The sequence below is a fragment of the Carcharodon carcharias genome, chromosome 6 (genome assembly GCF_017639515.1).
Source record: "Carcharodon carcharias isolate sCarCar2 chromosome 6, sCarCar2.pri, whole genome shotgun sequence".
Classification (NCBI taxonomy): Eukaryota; Metazoa; Chordata; class Chondrichthyes; order Lamniformes; family Lamnidae; genus Carcharodon; species Carcharodon carcharias.
Genome location: NC_054472.1, coordinates 153,965,522 through 153,988,366, shown reverse-complemented (window position 1 = coordinate 153,988,366; position 22,845 = coordinate 153,965,522). Strand labels below are relative to the sequence as shown.

Below are 22,845 nucleotides of genomic sequence, written 5' to 3'. Positions count from 1 at the left end.
CTTGGTCTACTCCTCAATCACCCACAATAATTCCACTCATTTCCATGGCACTTTCCCTTGCAAACCGCAGGAGATGCAATACCTTTCCTTTTACTTCTTTCCTTTTCACCATCCAAGGCTTCAAACATCCATTCCAGGTGAAACTGCAATTTGCATGTACTTCTTTCACATTAGCATACTATATTTAGTGCTCATGATGTAATCTCATCCGCACTGGGGAGAGCAAAAGCAGATTGACCAATTCATGCAACAAATACAACTTGTAATCATACATTATTTTTGTTTCATAGGATGTTCGTGCCATTAGCAAGGCTAGCATTTGCTGCCCATCCCTCATTGGCCTTGGGAAGATGATGATGAGCTGCCTTCTTGAAGTGCTGCAGTCCATATGGTGTAGGTACATCCACAGTGCTGTTAGGGAGACAGTTCCAGGTTTTTTAACCCAGAGACAGTGAAGGAATGAAACATAGAAACATAGAAACTAGGAGCAGAAATAGGCCATTCAGCATCTTGAGCCTGCTCCGCCATTCATTATTATCATGGCTGATCATCCAACTCAGTAGCCTGCTCCCGCTTTCTCCCCATATCATTTGATCCCTTTCGCCCCAAGAGCTATATCTAATTCCTTCTTGAAAGTATACAATGTGTTGGTCTCAACTACTTTCTGTGGTAATGAATTCCACAGGCTCACCACTCTCTGGGTGAAGAAATTTTTCCTCATCTCAGTCCTAAATGGTCTACCCCATATCCGCAGGCTCTGGACTTCACCTCCATCGGGAACATCATTCCTGCATCTACCCTGTCTAGCCCTGTTAGAATTTTATGGGTTTCTATGAGATCTCCCCTCATTCTTCTGAACTTCAGTGAATATAATCCTAATAAACTCAATCGCTCTCATATGTCAGTCCCGCCATCCCAGGAATCAGTTGGGTAAACCTTCGCTGCACTCCCTCTATAGCAAGTACATCCTTCCTCAGATAAGGAGACCAAACTGCACACAATATCCCAGGTATGGTCTCACCAAGGCCCTGTACAATTGCAGCAAGACATCCCTGCTACTGTATTCGAATCCTCTGGCTATGAAGGCCAACATACCATTTGCCTTCTTTACTGCTTGCTGCACCTGCATGCTTACCTTCAGTGACTGGTGTACCAGGACACACAGGTCTCGTTGCACATTCCCCTCAATTTATAGCCATTCAGATAATAATCTGCCTTCCTGTTTTTGCTACCAAATGGATAACCTCACATTTATCCACATTATACTGCATCTGCAATGCATTTGCCCACTCACTTAACTTGTCCAAATCACACTGAAGCATCTCTGCACCCTCCTCGCAGCTTACTCTCCTACCCAGCTTTGTGTCATCTGCAAATTTGAAGATCTTACATTTAGTTCCCTCATCTAAATCATTAATATATATTGTGAATTGCTGGGGTCCCAGCACCGATCCCTGCGATACCCCACTAGTCACTGTTTGCCATTCAGAAAAAGACCCGTTTATTCCTACTCTGTTTCCTGTATGTCACCGAGTTTTCTACCCTACATTACCCCCAAACCCATGCGCTTTAATGTTACACATCAATCTCTTATGTGGGACTTTGTTGAAAGCCTTCTGAAAGTCCAAATAAGCCACATCCACTGGCTCCCCCTCATCAACTCTACTAGTTACATCATCAAAAAATTCCAGTAGATTTATCAAGCATCATTTCCCTTTCATAAATCGATGCTGACTCTGTCTGATTCTGCCACTGTTTTCCACATGCTCAGCTATTAAGTCTTTTATAATGGACTCTAGAATTTTCCCCACTACCGACGTCAGGCTGACTGGTCTATAATTCCCCTGTTTCTGACAGTAAGGGACTTACATTTGTCTTCACCAATCCTTTTCTCTTCACATACATATAGAAACTTTTACAGTCAGTTTTTATGTTCCCTGAAAGCTTACTCTCGTACTCTATTTTCCCCTTCTTAATCAATCCCTTGGTCTTCCTTTGCTGAATTCTAAACTGCTCCCAATCCGCAGGCCTGTTGTTTTTTCTGGCCAATTTGTATGCCTCTTCCTTGCATCTAATACTATCTCTAATTTCCCTTGTAAGCCATGGTTTGGCCACTTTTCCTGTTTTACTTTTGCACCAGACAGGAATAAACAATTGTTGCAGTTCACCCATGCGCTCTTTGAATGTTTGCCATTGCCTATCCACCGTCATCCCTTTAAGTAATGTTTCCCAATCCATCATAGCCAACTGGCGCCTCATACCATCATAGTTTACTTTATTAAGACTCAGGACCCACATTTCAGAATCAGCTACATCATTCTCCATCTTGATGAAGAACTCTATCATATTATGGTCGCTTATCCCCAAGGGGCCTCGCACAACCAGATTGCCAATTATTCCTTTCTCATTACACAATACCCAGTTGAGGATGGCCCGTTTTCTCGTTGGTTCCTCAAGGTATTGGTCCAGAAAAACATCTCGTATACATTCCAGGAATTCCTCCTCTATGGTATTGTTGCTAATTTCATTTGTCCAACCTGTATTCATATTAAAATCACCCATAATTACAGATGTTTCTTTATTACAGGCATCTCTAATTTCCTGTTTAATGCCATTCCCAACAACACCACTAGAGTTTGGGGGTCTATATACATCCCCCACTAACGCTTTTTTCCCATTAGTGTTCCTCAGCTCTACCCATACAAATTCCACATCGTCGGAGCTAATATCTTTCCTCATTATTGCGTTAATTTCCTCTTTAACCGGGAATGCAACTCCACCACCTTTTCCTTTTTGTCTGTCCTTCCTAAATACTGAATGTTCAGTTCCCATCGCTGGTCACCCTGCAGCCATGTCTCCGTAATCCCGACTATATCATAGCTGTTTACATCTATTTGCGCAGTTAATTCATCCACTTTATTGCAAATGCTCTTCCTGTTAAGGCACAAAGCCTTAAGGCTTGACTTTTTAACATTACTTGTCCCGTTCCCACTATTTTTCACTGAGGCCCTGTTTGATTCTTGCCCTTGATTTCCCTGACTATCAATTTTCTTATTCCGCTCTCTGTCTTTGGTTCTTGTCTTTGATTCCCCTTCCTCTGGCTCCTTGCATAGGTTCCCACCCCCCTGCCATTTTAGTTTAAACCCTTCCCAATCACTCTAGCAAATGTTTCCCCTAGGACATTAGTTCTGGTCCTGCCCGGGTATAACCCGTCCAGTTTGTACTGGTCCCACCTCCCCCAGAACTGGTCCCAATGCCCCAGGAATCTGAAACCTTCCCCTTCACACCATCTCTTCCGTCATGTATTCATCCGATATATCCTGCTATTTCTACTCTGACTGGCATGTGGCACTAGTAGTAATCCTGAGATCGCTACCTTTGAGATCCTACTTTTCAACTTACTTCCTAACTCCCTATATTCTGCTTTTAGGACCTCATCCCTTTTTTTACCTATGCCGTTTGTACCAATGTGTACCACAGCCATGCTTTTTACTCCTCCCCTGTGCAGCAGAGACAACTGCAGTGCAACAAATTTGGCTATTGCTGCTTTCGCCTGTGAGGCCATTCCCCCCAACAGTATCCAAAGCGGTATATCTGTTTTGCAGGGGAATAGCTACAGGAGATTCCCGCACTGCCTGCCTAGTCGTTTTGCTTTGCCTGGTGGTCATCCATTCCTTTTCTGCCTGTGGACTCTTATCCTGCTGTGTGACAACCTCTCTATACATGCTAACCACGATACCCACCGCCTCGCGGATGCTTCACGTGTCCCCAGCCACCGCTCCAGCTCCAAAACATGGGCTTCCAGGGGCTGCAGCCGGAGACTCTTCCCCCACACATGCTGGCCCTGGGCACTTGAAATGTGCCCGGCTTCCCACATAGAGCAGGAGGAGCACACCACGGCTTTGAGCTCTCCTGCCATGACTTGCCCTTTTAAATTAAATTTGAGAGATACTTAATATCAATTACTCTTGGGCCCTTCTTCCCTGCTCCTCATTGTTACAGAATATAGCCCCTACAAACGATGAACCACAAAATAAGACCATAAAAACTATAAGCAATAAAAGTAGTAAATGCTTGCCCAGCCGTACTCACCGTACGCAAAGGATCATCTCGTTCCCTCCTCACTGAACACCCTCAATCACCGCTGCTCTCCCAGCTTCTCTTCAACTCCTGACTCCTCTCGTGTTTCTCTTCAATTCCCAACTCCTCTCACGCTCCTTTTCAACTCCTGACTCCTCTAGGTGCTGCTGACTGCCTGTCCCGGAGTCCTTCTCTCGCTCTCTCCTATAGCTCTAAGTCAGGATGGTGTGTGTGACATGGATAGGAACTTGCAGGTGGTAATGTTTCCTTGCATCTGATGTCCTTGGTCTTCTAGTTGGTAGAAGTTGAAGATTGGGAAATTTCTGTCAAAGGAAGCTTAGTGAGTTGATATAGTGCATCTTATATATGGTACACACTGCACCACAGTGGTACAGCAGTGAATGTTTAAGTTGGTGGATGGGGTGCCAACCGAATGTGTTGCTTTAGTCTGGATGGTATCGAGTTTCTTGAGTGTTGTTGGAGTGATCTCATCCAGAGTATTCCATCACATTCCTTACTTGGGCCTTGTAGATGATTGACAGGTTTGGAGAGTTAGCAGCTGAGTTACTCAGCACAGAATTCTCAGCCTCTAAACGCCTCTTGTAGCCCCAATATTTATATGGCTGGTGCTATTAAGTTTCTGTTCAGTGGTAGCCCTCAGGATGTTGATGGTGGGTCATTCAGCAATGGTGATGCTGTTGATTGTCAAGGGGAGATGGTTAGATTCTGTCTTGTTGGTCATTGCCTGGCACTTGTGTGCCATGAATGTTACTTGCCACTTGTCAGCCCAAGTTGGAATCTTGTCCATGACTTGCTGCACATGGACACTGACTGCTTCAGTATCTGAGGAGTTTCGAATGGTGCTGAACATTGTGTAGTGTGCACCCCCACTTCTAACCTTATGATGGTTGGAAGGTTATTGATGAAGCAGCTGAAGATGATTGGGCCTTGCACACTACCCTGAGGAACTCCTGCAGCAATGTCCTGGGGCTGAGATTAGCTTCCAACAACCACAACATTCTTCCTTTGTGCTAAGTATGACTCCAACCAGTGGAGCATTTTCACTGATTGCCATTGACTTAAATTTGCTAGGGATTTTGAATGGGATTTTGTCAATGATGCGTCATTCCCAAAGTGGAACTGGATGAGTTCCCGTTTCCACACGATTTCAATGCGGTGTGCATGGGAAACATGTGCGATCACATGGTGGGGGAAGTTTTTTAGTGGTGAAACCTGTTGTCAGCTGACAATGCTGCAGTTATGGGCGGGCTACAAATGAGCTTCCTGCTCAACTCCATTGCCATTAACTCAAGCTGTTAACATTAACATGCATACAAAGGTGTTTTTCTCACATCTAAATTTCATTTGTAAATATTTGCAATATATTTGTTTCACTTTATTCATGGCTGCACCATCATTATTTGTTGAGACTATCTTAGAGAACTAAGTGAGCTGGCACGTCTTATGGTTGGCATGTACTAATGAGTTACAGGGGAGTTAGGGACATATTATTTATTATGGATGGAACAATGTGTTTTTTGGTCCACTCTTTATTGAATGTTCATGTTCTTTTTTATTATTTCACAGGACATGGGCATCGATGGCTAGGCCAGTATTTTTTTATTGCCCTTGAGAAGGTAGTGGTGAGCTGCCTTCTTCAACTGCTACAGTCCATATGGTGTAGGTACATGCACAGTGCTGTTTGGGAGGGAGATACAGGATTTTGACCCAGTGACAGTGAAGGAGCTCTGACATAGTTCCAAGTCCAGATGTTGTGTGGCGTGGAGGGATTGTTCCCATGCATCTGCTGTCCTTGTCCTTTTAGGTGGTAGAGGTTGTGGGTTTAGACTATGTCGCAAGTTGTACTTATTATTCTGCTATCCTGACTTGGAACTATGTCAGAGCTCCTTCACTGTCACTGGGTCAAAATCCTGGATCTCCCTCCCAAACAGCACTGTGCATGTACCTACACCATATGGCTAAATTTTCAGACTCAGCTAGCAGTCCCTTCAATGCATTGTAACGGACATTACCCAAGTGGGGATAATTGAAATATTGTAGGTGAACTCAAAGCCCTGTAAGGACTTTGGCAGCCAACACTCTGAGATGGACCCACATTTGGACAGTGCTAACGCTACCCTTTAGGCCCTTGACTGACTGATTCCACCACCCCTAAGCACCATACCCAAAATGCCAGGTCCTTCCCACTTTGCTCCTTCATGCTCCAACCCTACGCTCTGTCCTCCCTTGGTTCCTTTGTCCACTCCTCCATCTCCCTGACCCCATTCCCCCCCACCATTGACTCACCCTTGTTGGTCCGGAGCCTCCATGCAAGCTGCCATTTTCCTGCTCCCCTCCCTCATACTGTAGAGTTCAACAAGGAAAACCACTGACCTCAGACAGAACTACACAAAACCAACTGCAGCACACTCCCTCTAAATAAACATCAACCGGGAGGGACAATATTCTTGTGCACTACTGGTGGAGGTAGGACTTTATCAAAAAAGTTTGACGCTAATGAGTATTCATGGTATACAAATATAATCAAGAGTATGAACCCAACACAGGATGGCATGAAGCTTGACATGCTGTGGACTTTGCATTGCAACCTGCCATCAGGAAATCAAAAATTCGTATCCCACCTAATTCAGTCACCCATCACGTTTCCTGCTCATCGGCTCCATAAAATCCCTCCCTTCTATTCAGTTTTCAAACCCAAGCTTCTCTTTTAATTCTATGCTCTTCTATTCCAAATCTTTTGGACTTGAACCATCAACCCTCTTGACAATTAATCCCTCCTGCCTTCCACCCTGTGACAAACCTGTTTTGTTTCCATACCCAACATCCTTGCTTAAATCCAGTTACATCTCTTTTTCCACTTCTGATTAGAGGTAATTGACCTGAAACATTGAGTGGAATTTTGTCAGTAGTGTGCCATTTCCCAACAGCAGAACCAGATTTTTGCACCACTTCCGCTCTCTTGCTTTCTCCATTTTCCACATGATTACAATTAAAGATTTAAACTGGCAGCAGCATGCTCAAGAAACTTGCAATTGCGTTTAGTGTTGCTTTTCAGCGATGAAACCTGCTGTCTGCTGATAATGCTACAGCCACAGGTATGAAAGACGCTCCTGGTCAAACAAGGAGACTCTGAATCATGGCAAAAATTTTCCTACCCAATTCTACTTGTTAATATAAGGCTTACTGAGAGCACAAAGGTGGAATGTGTGTTTTTTCAAATTTAAATTTCACTTGTAAATAGTTCCTTTTACATTGATTTATTCATGGTTGCATCAGTTACTTATTGAGTCTAGCTTACTCAGAGAACTCAATGTACTGGCACACCTCATGGTTGACACACATTGATGGTTAGAGGGGAGTTAGGGACGTTTCCTTTGTTGTGGAAGAAAGTGTTTTTTTTTGTTGTCTTTCTTGTCCGTGTTAGTGTCTGGTGTTTGTATTTGCCACTCTGTGGGACAGGGCTGAACTTGCAGGCTCAATTGGTCTTCCTGTATATGAATTGTAAGACATTGTCCAAGATCACACTCAGTGGGGATATTTGAAATGTTGTAAGTGAACTCAATGCCCTGGAAGGACTCTGTGAGCCAATACCCCAGGACAGGCCCACATTTGGACAACGCCTTAGGCCCCTCATTTTCTTACCTTGACAATCCCCACCACACCTAGGCCCTTTCCTCTTCCACACCAACCCCAACCTCTGTCCTTCCTTGGATCTCTCTTCCACTCCTCCTTGCTCATCCCACCTCTGTCCTCTCTTGGATTGCTTTTCCACTCCTCCATGCCCCCAAACCACATCCAACCAATTCATTCTTGCTTGTCCCAAGCCTCCACATAAGCTGCCATTCTCCAGCTCCCATAGAGCTCCCATACCATCAACCAACCTTTCAGGCAGTGAGTTCCAGACTCCCACCGTCCTCTGGGTGAAAAGATTCTACTCAGCTCCCCTCTTAGCCTTCTACCTCTTACCTTAAATCTATGACCCTGGTTATTGACCCCTCTTACCAATGGAAAAAGTGCCTTATCAACTGCTGGGGGGAAATTAAAAATGTTAAAAGAGAATACAGTAAGAATTTACTGAAAAACCCCTAATATCTCCAGGCAGACATTGCTGCTAAACATATTGAGTTGAAGATTACCAGATGAACATTGCACAGCCTTGAGAGTTAGACTGGAGATAAAAGTATGACATAAATTAGATTAAGTGTACTCCTCTCTCAGATAGGGAAGGGGCAGGTGGTTTTAGCTTAGATATAGGAAGATGAACAATGGACAAAGAGGGAGCTTTGATGAAACACAGTCTTGAGCTGTAAGAACCAAAGTCTTTGTATATGTGTTTTAATTTTGATTGGATAATATAATTACGTATACATCCTTTAAAATAATTGGTTAGCAAAATCACGGTTATGTACTCAATAGGATAGAGTTAGTATGGAACCGGTGTGTCGGTTACCGATTGGATGTACTCAAATGTGTTATGGTAAGAAAAAGTACAAAAGTAATGAAATGTAATCAATCAGGGAGCTGTCTCTTCATTCTTAGGAATGATTGCGGCTCCCTTACATATGCTTGAATAAAACCGGTTAAAGGAAGCCTGAGTCTCATGTGGTCATAGCGGGATCGGAGAGTATCAACCCTATCTATGCCCCACAATCTTATACACCTCTATAAAAGGTTCCCTCTCAATCTTCACTGCTCCAAGGAAAACGATCCTAGCCTATCCAATCTTTCCTCATAGCTCAGTCCCTCCAGCCCAGGCAACATCCCAGTAAACCTCCTCTGCACCCTCTCCAGTGCAATCACATCCTTCCTATAATATGGTGACCAGAGCTGCATGCAGTACTCCAGTTGTGGCCTAACCAGCGCAACCTCCCTGCTCTTGTATTCTATGCCTCAGCTACTAAAGGCAAGTGTCCCATATGCATTCTTAACCACCTCATCTACCTACCCTGTTACCTCCTGGGATCTGTGGATATTGCCACCAAAGTCCCTCTGATCTTCAGTACTTTCCAGGTTCCTACCATACATAATTTAATCCTTTGCCTTGTTAGCCCTCCCCAAGTATATTACCTCACACTCTTCTGGATTGAATTCCATTTGCTACTGCTCTTCCCACTTGACCAGTCCATTGATATCCTCCTGCAGTTTACATTATCATCCTCACTATTCATCACCCTACCAATTTTCATGTCACCCGTGAAATTCTTGATCATACAGCCATGATCGTAATGAATGGCAGGGCAGGCTCGAGAGGCTGAATTGCCTACTGCTCCTAGTTCTTATACCACCTACATTTAAGTCCAAATCATTTATGTACACCACAAACAGCAAGGGCCCCAACACTGGGCCCTGCAGAACCCCAGTGGAATCAGACTTCCAGTCACAGAAACATTTCTCTACCGTCACCTACTGGATCCAAAATTGGCTGAGAGGCAGGAAGTAATGTGCCACTGCCTTGGATTCCATAGGATTTGACTTTCTTGACTAGTCTACCATGAGGGACCTTATCAAAAGCCTTGCTAAAGTCCATGTAGACCAAATCAAACGTATTACCCTCATCAACACACCTGGTCACCTCCTCAAAAAATTAGATCAAATTTATCAAACACGACCTTCCGTTAACAAATCTATGCTGACTATCTGATTAATCAATGTCTCTCCAAGTGCAGATATATTCTGTCCTTCAGAATTCTTTGCAGTAGCTTCCTTACCACTGAGGTTAGATTGACTGGCCTGTAATTTCCTGGTTTATCCCTTCCTTCTTTATTTTAAATAATGGGACAATGTTAGCAGTCCTCTGGCACCTGTGGCCAAGGAGGATTTAAAAATTACTGCCAAGGCCCCTGATATCTCTTCCCTTGCCTCCCCCAACAACCTGGGATACATCTCATCCCAGGCCTGCAGATTTATCCACTTTGAAGGCCGTTAAACCTGCTAATACCTCCTCTCTATATTAACTTGCTCTAATATTTCACAGTCCTCCACTGATGTCTATACCTGCGTCGTCCTTTTCCATTGTGAGGGCCGACGCAAAGTATTAATTAAGGACTGTACCCATGTCTTCCGGGTCCACAGACACATTACCTCTATGGTCCCTAATTGGCTCTACTCTTTTCCTAGGTATTCTCTTGTTCTTTATATACTAAAAAAATTCCATTGGGTTTTCCTTTATTGTACCTACCAATGCTTTCTTTTGCACTCTCTTAGCTTTCCTAATTTTCCTTTTAAGTTACAATCTGCACTTCTTATACTCCTCCAACAACTCAGCCATATTGAGGCCTCGATATCTGCCATTAGCTTCTTTTTTTCTTAATCCTAACTTTATGTCCCTTTACGTCCAAGGTTCTCTGGACTTAGTACCCAATTTGACTTTACAGGAACATATTTTCCCTGTATTCTACTTCCTCCTTAAATGCCTCCCACTGCTCTGACAGTTTCGTCTGCAAGCAGCTGCACCCAGTTCACTCAGGCCAAATCGTATCTCATCTTAGCAAAATTAGCCTTTCCGCAGTTTAGAACTTATATTCCCAGTCCAACATTATCCTTTTCCATAACTATCCTAAATCTAACTTGAGTTATGGTCACTATCTCCAAAATGCTCCCCTAACGATATGCCTTCCGACTGCCCGGGTTCATTTCCAAATATTAGATCCAGAACTAATCTCCTCCTTTGTTGGGCTTTCTACGTACTGGCTAAAAAAGTTCTCCAGGGTGCAACTTAAGAATTTTGCTCCATCCCTACCTTGCACACTAAAGCTATCCCAGTTAATATTTGGGTAATTAAAATTGCCTATTACGGCCTTATTATTCTTAAATTTGATTACATATTTGATTCTCCATCACTCCCTGACTGTTTGGCCTTTAGTACACACCCAACAGCGTGTTTGATCCTTTTGTGTTTTCTACTTCTACCCATATGGCCTCATTTGATGATCTTTCCAAGAAATCATCCCTCCTGCTATAATTGATTCCTTGATCAATATTGTGACCCTTCCCCCTTCCTATCTCATCTGAATACCCTATAACCAGGAATGTTGAGCTGCCAATCCTGTCCTTTTAGCCAAGTCTGGGTCATAGTTATATCATCATACTCTCATGTGCCTATCTGTGCCCTCAGCTTATCTGTCTTATTCCTCAGGCTCTTTGCATTAAAATATATTCCATTTAGCCTTGCTAAACTCACTTCTTTCTTATCTAGCCTATGTTTCCTCTACCTTCCAGACTCACTTACTAGCATTTTAACTTCTGATTCCATCTCGGCTTCTCTCCCCTCTGAAATACTTTTTAGGATCTCATCACCCTGCCAATTTAATTTAAATCCATCCCAATAGCATTAGCAAACCTCCCCACGAGGATGTTGGTCCCGGTCCTGTTCGGGTGTAACCCGTCCAACTTGTACAGGTCTCACCTCCCCCAGAAACAGTCCCAAGCCCCAGGAATCTAAACCCTCTCTCATGCACATCTCTCCAGCCACATATTCATCTGCCCTATCCTTCTATCTCTATGTTCACTGCTGTACGGCACTGGGAGTAATCCAGAGATTACTACCTTTAAGTTTTGCTTTTCAATTTCCAACCTAACTCCCTAAATTTGGCTTGCAGGAACTCATTTCTCTTTCTTCCTATGTATTTGGCCCCAACATAGACCATGGCCTCTGGCTGTTCACCCTCCCCCTTCAGAATGCCCTGCAGCCATTCTGGGACATCTTTGACCCTGGCACCCGGGAGGCAACATACTATCCTGAAGTCACGTCTATGACCGCAGAAATGCCTGTCTACTCCCCTCACTAACAGATCCCCTACCACTTTTGCCCTTCCACACTTCTTCCTCTACCCCACCCCGAGCAGCTGGACAACCCAGTACCATGGCCTTGGCTCTGGTTGGCCTCCACAGAGGAGCCATCACTCTCACCGTTTTCCAAGGCCGAAAAACAGTTTGCGAGTGAGATGCACTCAGGGGATTCCCTCGCAACCTGCCTGGTCCCCTTGTGTCTGGCGGTCACCCATTCCCTCACTGCTTGCACTTCTTAAGCTGCAGGGTGATCACATCCTGAAACATGCTATCTACAAATCTCTCTGCCTTGTGATTGCCCCATAGTACCCCCAACTGCTGCTCAAGCTCCAAAACCCGGAGCTAGAGTTACTCCAGTCAGCGGCATTTCCTACACACATGGTCATCACGGCCAGGAGCGTCAAGGATTTCCCACAGGATGTGCAAATCACGGGACTGAGATCCCCAGAAATATCTTAACTAAACAGAATATGGATCGTTGCTTTTATTTTACCCTTACTGCTACTTGAGTATGGGCTAGATGCTAGATCCTCTAAATAGACTAGATCTTCTAGGTGCTGCTGACTGCCTGTCCCAGGGTCCTTCTCTTGCACTCTCCTCTAGCTGCTGTTTTTATGCTGTAGAATTGATCAAGGAAAACCTGAACTCGGACACAACTGCATGAAGCAGGCTAGTGCACACTCCCTTTAAACAAACATGAACTGGGTGCCATGAAATTCTCATGCACTGACTTCATTTTTAAGGTAAGACTTTAGTAAAGGTTTTATACTAATGAGTATTCATGCATCCAGATGTATTTCAAAAACAAACCCACCACAGGGTAGCATGAGGCCTGAAAAGCTACAAACACATTGTTGACTTTACCTCTGCATCCCAACCTGCTGTCAGGAAATCAAAATTGCGTGTCCCACCTAATGCAGTCACCCGGCACACCACATTTCCTGCTTTTGTTCCATACAATCCTCCTCCCCATTAACTCCGCTCCTTTCCACAAAATGTTGCCTGGCCGCTGGATTTTTCAATCATTTCCTGTTTTTATTGAATGCATTAACCTACTTGAGGAAGCAGGAAACAAACATAAGCCATGTTGGAACATGGTTGAAAGGCAAAGACAGGAACTATAGAGTAAGGTTGAAGAGTCAGTGAATATTTACATATAGACTTGCATTTATACAGCACCTTTGACAATCTCTGGACATCCTAATGAAGTCAATTTACGGCCAATCAAGTACTTTTTGAAATCTAGGCACCTGTAATATATGAAATATTATATGGATTGTCTACACTTAGTATGTGATTCATTTGTGGTCCCCAAGACCTGTGTTAATGGTTTTAAAAGGTAAACTAAACATGGGAAACTAAAGATTTTAATTTACATATCTAACTTAGATTCAGAACTCAATGCAAAGAGATAAAATTTGCAGCTAATTTTAAACTGTCAAGGGAAGTAGATTCAGTTCAGAAATTGCAAAATTTGTAGAATTAAAATGTGTGTCCCCAGAACAAAAGGGTGTAATTGAACTCATACAAGCTTAAAAGTATGGCATATACCCAAAACACTGACACACTTTTTCCATGAATGTTGAAATAAGCAAGTACAAAACTAAGGATCTTAGCAGTTAACATATGACACTTAAACCAATGCAGAACAGTATTAGAATATAACACTTAACAAACTAATGCAGGATAGTAACCAACAAAAGCTAATCGGATGTTGAACTATATAGCCAAAACAGTAAGTCAGAGGAGAGAGCAAACAAACTTGATCGTGCTCTGTCAGATTGCACCTTGGATACACCACCCAGTTCTGGCCACTGAATGGATGAAAAAAGATGGGTCAAATGGGTTTCCTCCTCTCCACTTATCTTGTGATCGTTTACTTCATGTGTATTACTGGAACAATATTATAAACATTTTATTGAAATGGAATAAGATATTTTGAATTTATTTTTTCCTGATCTGCCCTTTTAAGGCTAAGGGTGGCCAAATCACTAAGAGTCAGAAGAGATTTTTGAATATAGATAATAGGTACTACCAATTTCATTACCCAGTCTGCAATAGGCCCAGGGTCAGAAACCAATTCTACCCATCTCAGATAAACCTGCCTTATTTTTGGATTGAGCATGTTTTCACTTGAATTATAGTTGGTTAAATCACAGCCAAAAAACTCTAAAGACAACAATTTCTTGAAGGTTTTGCACCTGTTATTTTGTTAATTCTATGCTGGTATATTTGCATTAGGCAGATATCACATTAGATTAAGGTTTAGCAAAAATCCATTCAAATAAGGGACATGCAAATTTATAATCGAGAACAGGCTGTTAAGATTTTGAGTAAATGAAACAATTATTTTCGTTTACACGGGTGTTGTGCCCGTGGCAGTGTGAGTGTGTTGATTGAAATCGAACCAGGATTTGGCACACAGTTGGTTTTTGTGTGGGCCTATTTTTTTTTCAGATTTCTGTTCTGATTCTTCAGATTTATTTGATCTTGGGATGGTGCTGGGGAGGAAGAATATACTTAGCTGAAAATCTTACTCCAGTTGTTGTTTCTGGCATGAGGTGATGATTTCAGTGCTTTGTCTTTTGCATGCTGCCTTTCCAGTTGTAAAGTGCCACCTACAGGCACAATTTTTTTTTAAGAATGTTTTGACTGTGTACCTTTCTTAACATACAATCAACTGATTCGTTTCCCCTTTTCGTTTTCTTAGGCCTAAATCATATGGATTGCTTGACTCTGAACCCAGAGACCAGCAATAATCTACACACAGAAGGGGTAGACACTTTAATTTTCTAATCTTGTTTAATAGTACTTGATATCCATTCAACTAATTTTGAATGCTAATACTAATTTATTTTTGCTCCATGCTATTGTCAGTGGCTTGAACTAGACAGACACTGCAATTACTGCATTGTTGTGTGATATTCACCTACAATTGCTGTTGTGTACTTTACAGGTAACCATCATTCCTTCGACACTGCGCAGCAACCTTCAAGTTCCCACAGAGGCAGCACAGGGTTGGCCCAAAAAAATTTAAAGGGACCACCTACTTAGAACAAATTGCCCATGACTTCAAAAAACATTAGAGGGTTCTTACAGGTAATATCAAGAACTTTTGGATGAGGATGATTGAGAGATGTAGTCAGGCACTATACAATTGCATGTTTCCTTTTTTCTTTAGAAGCTCATCACTTCATAATATGTACTTCTGGCCACAAGGTGCAATACAGCACCATTAAGCCAAAGCTTGTACTTTCATTAAGCTTTATATATTTCAATAACTTTCATCTTAATTCTGTCCAATGAAGATTTCTCACCAACTGTGCAAAGCAAATGAAAAATTATATAAATTTCTAAATATAAACATATTGAAAGAAACAGATTCAACGACCAGTGTACAAGTGCAGATGTTTATACTGTTACAGCTTTTTTGACTCCCTGAGGTATTGTGCAATTGCTTCTTGAGGCAAACATGAGTTTTGTTTTTAGAATTCAAAGTTTTCATCAGTCATATCAATGGCCCACGCAAATTTCTCTCTCTGTGTCTTGTTGTAGACCTTCTCAATGGGAACGTGCCACTTCTTGCACCTTCAAAAACAGGAGATAAATGGGTAACCACATTTCATTTAAGCTATCAATAATTCTATTGAGTTTCAAAAGTATGCAAGATCATGCAATAATATTGGGCCCCGTATCTCAGGAAGGATGTACTGGCCCTGGAGAGGGTCCAGAGGAGGTTCACGAGAACGATCTCAGGAATGAAAGGCTTAACATATGAGGAATGTTTGAGGATTCTGGATCTATACTCGATGGAGTTTAGAAGGATGGGGGGGGAACTGATTGAAACTTACAGAATACTGAAAGGCCTGGATAGGGTGGATGTGGGGAAGATGTTTCCATTAGTAGGAGAGACTAGGACCCGAGGGCACAGCCTCAGAGTAAAGGGAAGACCTTTTAGAACAGAGATGAGGAGAAACTTGTTTAGCCAAAGAGTGGTGAATCTATGGAATTCATTGCCACAGAAGGCTGTGGAGGCCAGGTCATCGAGTGTATTTAAGACCGAGATAGATAGGTTCTTGATTGGTAAGGTGATTGAAAGTTACGGGGAGAATGGGGCAGAGAAACCTATCAGCCATGATTGAATGGCGAAGCAGACTCAATGGGCTGAATGGCCTAATTTCTGCTCCTATGTCTTATAGTCTATGCAAAAGGTGATACAGTGACATGGGTTGACATCTTCAAATTGCAAACCAGATAAGATGAGAAATAGTCAAAGGGTAGGATCAGGGCCTGAATGCTGATGTTTCAAGGGTGCGGGAGAAAGAAAAGATCTCAAAGAGACTCATTAGAAATATTTTTAAAAAGTCATTTTGAAAAAAAAACATTGGAAATATACCAGTCAATCAATATGTGAAGAGGAGAGGGAACAAGTTAAAGGTGAGGGGAGAAACTATGTCAGGGCAGAAATCAGATTCTGGTCTCCAGTTTATACCCTAGAAGAGTTCCATACACCTCAAACTAAACTTGGTGGTGCAACAATAGTAAAATATCAAAACATTGCCTTCAATTCCAACTGCTTGGCACATAACTGTCAGGCTCGACCAACATTGTTTCATGTGGTTTAGGTTATTCAGGATATCAAATTACATCAATGCCATGTCACAATGCAAAAGTTCAGGTAGCGCTGTATGCCATACAATTTTGTCTGGTGCTTACTGACCAAGCAACGGTGATTCTGGGATCAAGATAGTTGAGTTTGGATGTGCCCAATGCAATCTGCTTGTTCTCCTCTCTATCTGTTGCTTGAACTTCCAGCTTCATTAGTTGTTCTTCCAGCCTCTGTAATAGTTTTTTCTTCTTCTCCACCAACCTACAGAAAGAAGCTTCATGAGATTCCTTTTAGAACAGGGTCTTTTAAACACGAGTTATTCTTTATTCCTAGTCTTCTTACCCCAACAGGGCAAGCAGGTCATTTCACATTTCTTTGGGAAGTAATAGCAAATTTAAGTTGACTCACTTCCAGGCCAAGCTTTCACTCCTATCCAAAACATTTATTCTCCTGACTGATGCTAGGGTGCACAGCTATTTTGGCTGCTCTTCATTATCCTGCCACATGGCCATCATCAACTGGCTGGTTTTCACTAGACATCTTTTGACAGCTTGTATGGTAGATAAATTATCTTCTCTGGTGGGGTAATCCAGACAAGGTGGCATAATCTTAGAATTAGTGTTAGGCCATTCAGGGGTGATGGCAGAAAACACTCCTTTACATAGAAGGTAGTGGAAATTTGGAACTCGCTCCTCCAAATAGCTATGCAGCTATGCCAATTGAAAACACCAAAACTGAGATTGATGGATTTTTGTTAAAGAATGTTAAGGGCTATGGAAGCAAGGCAGGTGAATGTTGTTAAGATAATAGATCAGCCATGAATCACTGAACGGCAAATCTGGCTTGAGAAAGCTGAATAGCTTCCTCCTATTCCTAGCCCACTGGTGTGTGCACAGCTTCTACCAAATGAATAAAACAGGAGAGTAAATACAGAGTAGGTGAATACTGTAAAATTAGATACTTCTTTTCTTCAAGTTAAACTAAAATTGAGATTAACATTTTATTCCATCCCATTGGTGAAGCAATGGCATTCAAGAGGTTGTTTAATAAACTTACGTGGTCCTGCTCAAGAAATACTTACTGTTTTGATTTTTCGTCTTTTTTCACTTTGTAATCCACCTTGGCATTTTTCAGATCTTTCTTAGCCACTGCAAGTTGTTCCTTTTTGGCTTCAATCTGCCAATAGAAAATTAAGAACTCTAAATCACAGCTCATTTGTTTACTGTTGCATTTACAGACTACCATCCCAAATATAATCAGTGCATTTATCTCTCAAAAAAGGGATAACACAGGTAGTTCCCCTTTCCTCTTCCTGACCAAGGCTTACATTTAGTTACTCACACAACTGGACATTTCTCAAGCGTGAGCCTAAACAGCTGTCAATTGACAATGGCGGCCTCAATTAAATCCTCACTTGATTTTATGTGGATGCACTGGGTAGCAGTCAGTGTCGGATTCCTAGCTCAGTGGCACTGAAGTAGGCTATAGCATTCTGCTGCTATGCAAACACTGGCAATCAGAACTGGAACTGAACTCCACTGTAGTTCCTCATCACAACCATTAGGTCGTGAACCTCTACATTTCTATGCTGTATCAAATTGCATTTAGCATTGTGATACAGTATCTAAAAATATTCAGTTAATGGGTAAAGCATGTTTCAACCAATTTAATGTGCCTTTAGTACTAATTGTGTTCATTTTTAAACTTCTTTCATCACTATCTGGAGCCAACTTTTAGAAGAGTCATATTTGACTCAAAATGGTAACTGTTTCTCTCTCCACAGATGCTGCCCTGAGTATTTCCAGCACTTTGTTTCAAATTTCCAGCATCTGCAGTATTTTGCTTTTATTTTAAATTCACAAACTTGTTTTATGTTGATAACTGGAGGATATTGATTTAAGATAATTGGCAAAGGAATCAGAAGGAAGAAAAAGAATTTAAAATAAATCAATGTAGCGAGTTATGATTTTGAATACTGTCCCTGAAAAAGTGTGTTGGAAGCAGATTTAATAGTAATTTAAAAGAAAATTGGATATGTACATGAAAAGGAAAAATTTGAAGGGCTATGAGGAAAGGATAAAGAATGCGACTAATGAGTCAGCTCTTTCAAAGAACTAACAGAGGCACAATGAGCCAAATGGTTTGTCCTGCAAGGTTTTAAGACTTCTTTTTTAAAAGACAAATATAGCCAGGCAAAGATTATTATGGATACTAGAGTCCCCTAGATACATTGAGAAGAGCTGCATTAGAAGGTTACTCTCAACTACTTCAGGAAACGGACATATCCGTGACTTTATTTTTTTCACTGCATACTTCAAACTTTTCAACATATTTCTTTCTCTTATGCTGTATAGCCTGTAAAGTCGTGCCAAACAAACAGAGTAACAAGTTTGCTAAGAATAACAGGTGTAAGGAGGTAGACTACAAGTGGCTCTAGGCTATGGCATAACTACCTCAAAGTGATTGAAAGCATCATCTTGCTCGATTAAGAGATGACCTAACTGAAGGTTTTTAAAATTAGTCAAGGGAATTGGCAAAAGTAATTTAGGCAAACTGTTCACTATAATGAAGGCTTTGAATAAAAGTTAACAAGTTAGTAAGTTAGAACACGTAGGGCAGTTCAGCGGAATGCTCCCAGAAAAAGTCAGTGGGACAAGTTATCCGAAGGCCTTTCAGTCAGATGATACAAGTGGATTTCCAACACAAATTCAAATGTTGCTAGAGAAAGAGTTGAGATACTGTGAAAAGCTGCGTAGAAAGGACAGAGGATCCATCAAAAAAATAATCTGCTTGTTGTAATACCCTGTTCTTATTATGAAATATAAGAAACACAATATCCACTTTGGGCTTGTCCAATCCACAGCAATGTAATGAGTTTTTTTGTGTCTATTCCAATATGCATTTTATGCTCAGGTCATCAAGAAATCTACCTTGGACTGAATGTTTTTCATGGATTTCTCAAAGGTTTTCGGGGGTGTCCTCTGGTGGTTGCAGAGAACGGCCACTGCTCTGTTAGCTCGGTTATAGGACAAGATCTTTTCTGCGATGCTTTCTTCAGCTATGAAGAAAAGTAAACAAGGTCACTGATCAAATAATTGAATCATTGTAAATTATTTTTTCAGGTAAGGTTTCAGAAAAGAATTACATAGCACTAACTTTTTTCAAGAATCATAAATCATAGCATTAGGTTATTCAGTCACTTAAGCAGGGGAGGCAATGATGTAATGTCACTGGACCAGTAATCCAGAGGCCCAAGCGAATGGGTTCAAAACCCACCATGGTGGAATCTAAAATCAATTCATAAATCTGGAATTAAAAAAGCTAGTCTTGGTAATAGTGAGCATGAAGCCCTATTGTACCATCTGGTTCACTAATGCCTTTTAGGGAAGAAAATCAGCCTTAATATGACTCCAGACTCAGAAATGCAGTTGAGTCTTACACATTCGCTGAAATTGCCTAGAAAGACAGTTAGTTGCATCTAACCACTACGAAGTCTGTGAAAAGGGATAAAACTGGACACATCACCTGGCATCGACCTAGGCACAGAAAACAATAACAGCAAACCCAGCCCTGTCGACCCTGCAAAGTCCTAGTTATTAACATCTGGGGGATTGTTTAAAAATTGGGAGAGCTGTCCCACAGACTTGACAAACAATAGCCTGACAGTCATATTCATGGAATCATACCTTAACAGATAATGTCCCAGACACCACCATCACCATCCCTGAATATGTCCTGTCCCACCGACAAGACAGACCCAGAGGCGGCAGCACAGTGTTATACAATCAGAAGGCAGTTCTCAACATTGACTCTGCACCCATGAATTCTCATGGCATTAAGTCAAACATGGGCAAGAAAACTTCCTGCTGATTACCATATTGCCCCCTCAGCTGATAAATCAGTACTCCATGATGAATACCAGCTGGAAGAGGGTGGCAAGGGCACAGAATGTACTCTGGTTAGAGAACTTCAATGTCCATCACAAAGAGGGGCTAACTAGCACCACTAGTGACCAGGCTGGCCAAGTTCAAAAGGCCATAGCTGCTAGACTGGTCTGTGGCAGGTGGTGAGGGAGGCAACAAGGAAAAACCTACTTGTTCTCATCCTCACCAATCTACCTGTCGCAGATGCATCTGTCCATGACAGTACTGGTAGGAGTGACCACTGCACAGTTCTTTGAAGACTAAATCCCGTCTTCACATTGAGGATATCGCCCATTGTGTTGTGTGGCACTACCACCGAGCTAAATGGGATAGATTTCAAACAGATCTAGCAGCTCAAAACTGACATTATGATCCCCAGCTGAGGTTACCTCTAAACAAGCCTGATCCCAGAGTGGAACCCAGCTTGATAGATCGTAACTTTTATTTCTTTAGATATGTGGAGAGGGGCTGCTGAACAGAGTCAGTGGAGTCAGCTAATGAACTTTTAACGAAAGGATAAAACATTTATTCATGAGATGGATCATATTATAATACTCCTTCAACCATAACTATACCTTTACAGGTGTACACACATTTGTAAGGATAACACAAGTTACAAAACCTACATTATACTTTAATGTTCACAGTAAATACACATTTCATGTAAGTCAATAGGCACCCTGTGGTCAGACACACCACACTCTGAAACCAAGGGCAGGGTTTTTAGGTCGGCATGCGGACACGCTTGGAGGGCCTGGGAGCAGCTGGGGAAGAGACCACCGCCCACGATTTCGCGTCGGCTGGCCAATTAATGGCTAGCCAGCGCTGCCAGAGTGGGAACAGGAGGAGGGCAGGCGCTGACGTGGGCGTGGAATGAAAGCTCCTGGAAGACAGAGAGCTGCCTCAAGGAGCTGAAGAATTTAAAAGCAATATTTTAAAATCCAGAAAAAAAACGTCCATGCCTTAGAAATCAGTCACCTGAATGATGAAAATTCTGTCTATGCATTTTTATTTATTTTTTAATTTAATAATAGAAACCTCATCCAGTCTTTGGATGAGGTTTCATCAATAATACAAAGTCTGCCTGACAAATTTGCCCATCTGGTTGGATGGACCATGAAAAATCGGGGGCAATTGGAACTTTAATGGGCTTAATTGCCCTCTTAATTGTCAGCGCACATGCTTCTGACTTTCGTGCACGCCCACCAACCAAAATATCGCACAAGTGAGGGATGATGGCAAGATGCTCGCCTGACATCGTCATGCGCTATTTAACACTCAAGCAGGTCGGGCACCCACCCATACGCCGAGCTAAAAATTCTGCCTCAAGTGACAGATGCCACCTCAACCAGACACTATGGAGCTCTCCTCAACTTCCCCCAGACGCTTGTCACACAGAGCCAACTGGTCTTGCTGAACTCTGTCTTTCACACGAGAGTTTCCAATCTCCACTCTCCTAGACCTTGCTTTGGAATCTTCTCCCAAAACCAGTGCTTTCTCTCAGGTGCCTTCATAAAGGGTTCACCTCCAGGGTTTTGAACTCTCCTTCTGATGTTCCTCTTCCCTGGGTCACCACATGCATTCAAGCTGTTTTCCATGCACTCCAATTCACTGGCTCAGCTGTCTACAGTACTACTGCTTCTCATGCCCATAGCAAAGAGTTACAGGTCTAGCTGAAGAGTCTCTTTGGACCTTCTTGCCTCTTGCAAGCTGTTCTTGCTCTAAATCTGCATTCTGCAGCTTGAAGCTTTAAACTTGAAGCGTTTCTCTCTGCCCCTCACTCTTAACTTCACTTAACAGGACCTTTTCCAGGTTTCTGTCTATCCCTTGACTAGAAGGTCTTATTTGGGCTTTCCCCCATTTCCGACTCACTTCTTTGGCCTTGGAACTTTTAGTTCTTTTGGGAATTCCCTCTCCCAATGCCTAGTCTCTCTGGGTACTTGGCTTCCAACTGAAACTTAAAAACGGTTATTTCTTTAGTTTTGCTGTGTCTCTGTAGGAGGATCCTTCCTCTGTGGGCCTCTGTTGCTAGGCAACAGCCTAATTTTTCTACCCTTGTTTGTTTACCTTAGCTTAAGTCATAAAGCCCCTCATTAGAAATGCAAGTGCTCTTTTAAAGTGAAACTGATACTTAATTTGGCCTTTCTTAACACAGACACAGAAAAACAAATCAAACCCAAACACCATAGCTAAAACTCATTCCTAACACTCAAATACCAACATAACTTACTTAAACCATATTTCCTAACACCTTCCCCTTTGGAGAAACAAAGTTTCACAAGTGAAGGTCTTACATCTGCCTCACACAAACTTATCATAAACCTCTAACAATAGCTATCTATTATAGAAATAAATTTTCCATTTTGTTTCACAATTAGACATGTTATTGTATAATTACAAGAACATACTTAAACAAAGTCAATA

General features: G+C 42.1%; 1 protein-coding gene across 5 annotated transcripts in view; it reads right to left on the bottom strand.

Annotated features, from left to right (window-relative positions):
- Nucleotides 1-12,903: 12,903 nt before the first annotated feature.
- LOC121278926 (DNA topoisomerase 1-like) overlaps nt 12,904-22,845 on the bottom strand; it is a 141,930-nt gene continuing 131,988 nt past the window's right edge. For all 5 annotated transcript variants that reach the window (XM_041189482.1, XM_041189483.1, XM_041189484.1 and 2 more), the window contains 4 exons: nt 19,429-19,556; nt 17,580-17,674; nt 16,610-16,759; nt 12,904-15,477 (listed from right to left, as the gene is read on the bottom strand). In XM_041189482.1, coding sequence (XP_041045416.1) covers nt 15,375-15,477; nt 16,610-16,759; nt 17,580-17,674; nt 19,429-19,556 — 476 coding nt within the window. In that variant the 3' untranslated portion in view covers nt 12,904-15,374. The remainder of the gene's footprint in view (nt 15,478-16,609; nt 16,760-17,579; nt 17,675-19,428; nt 19,557-22,845) is intronic.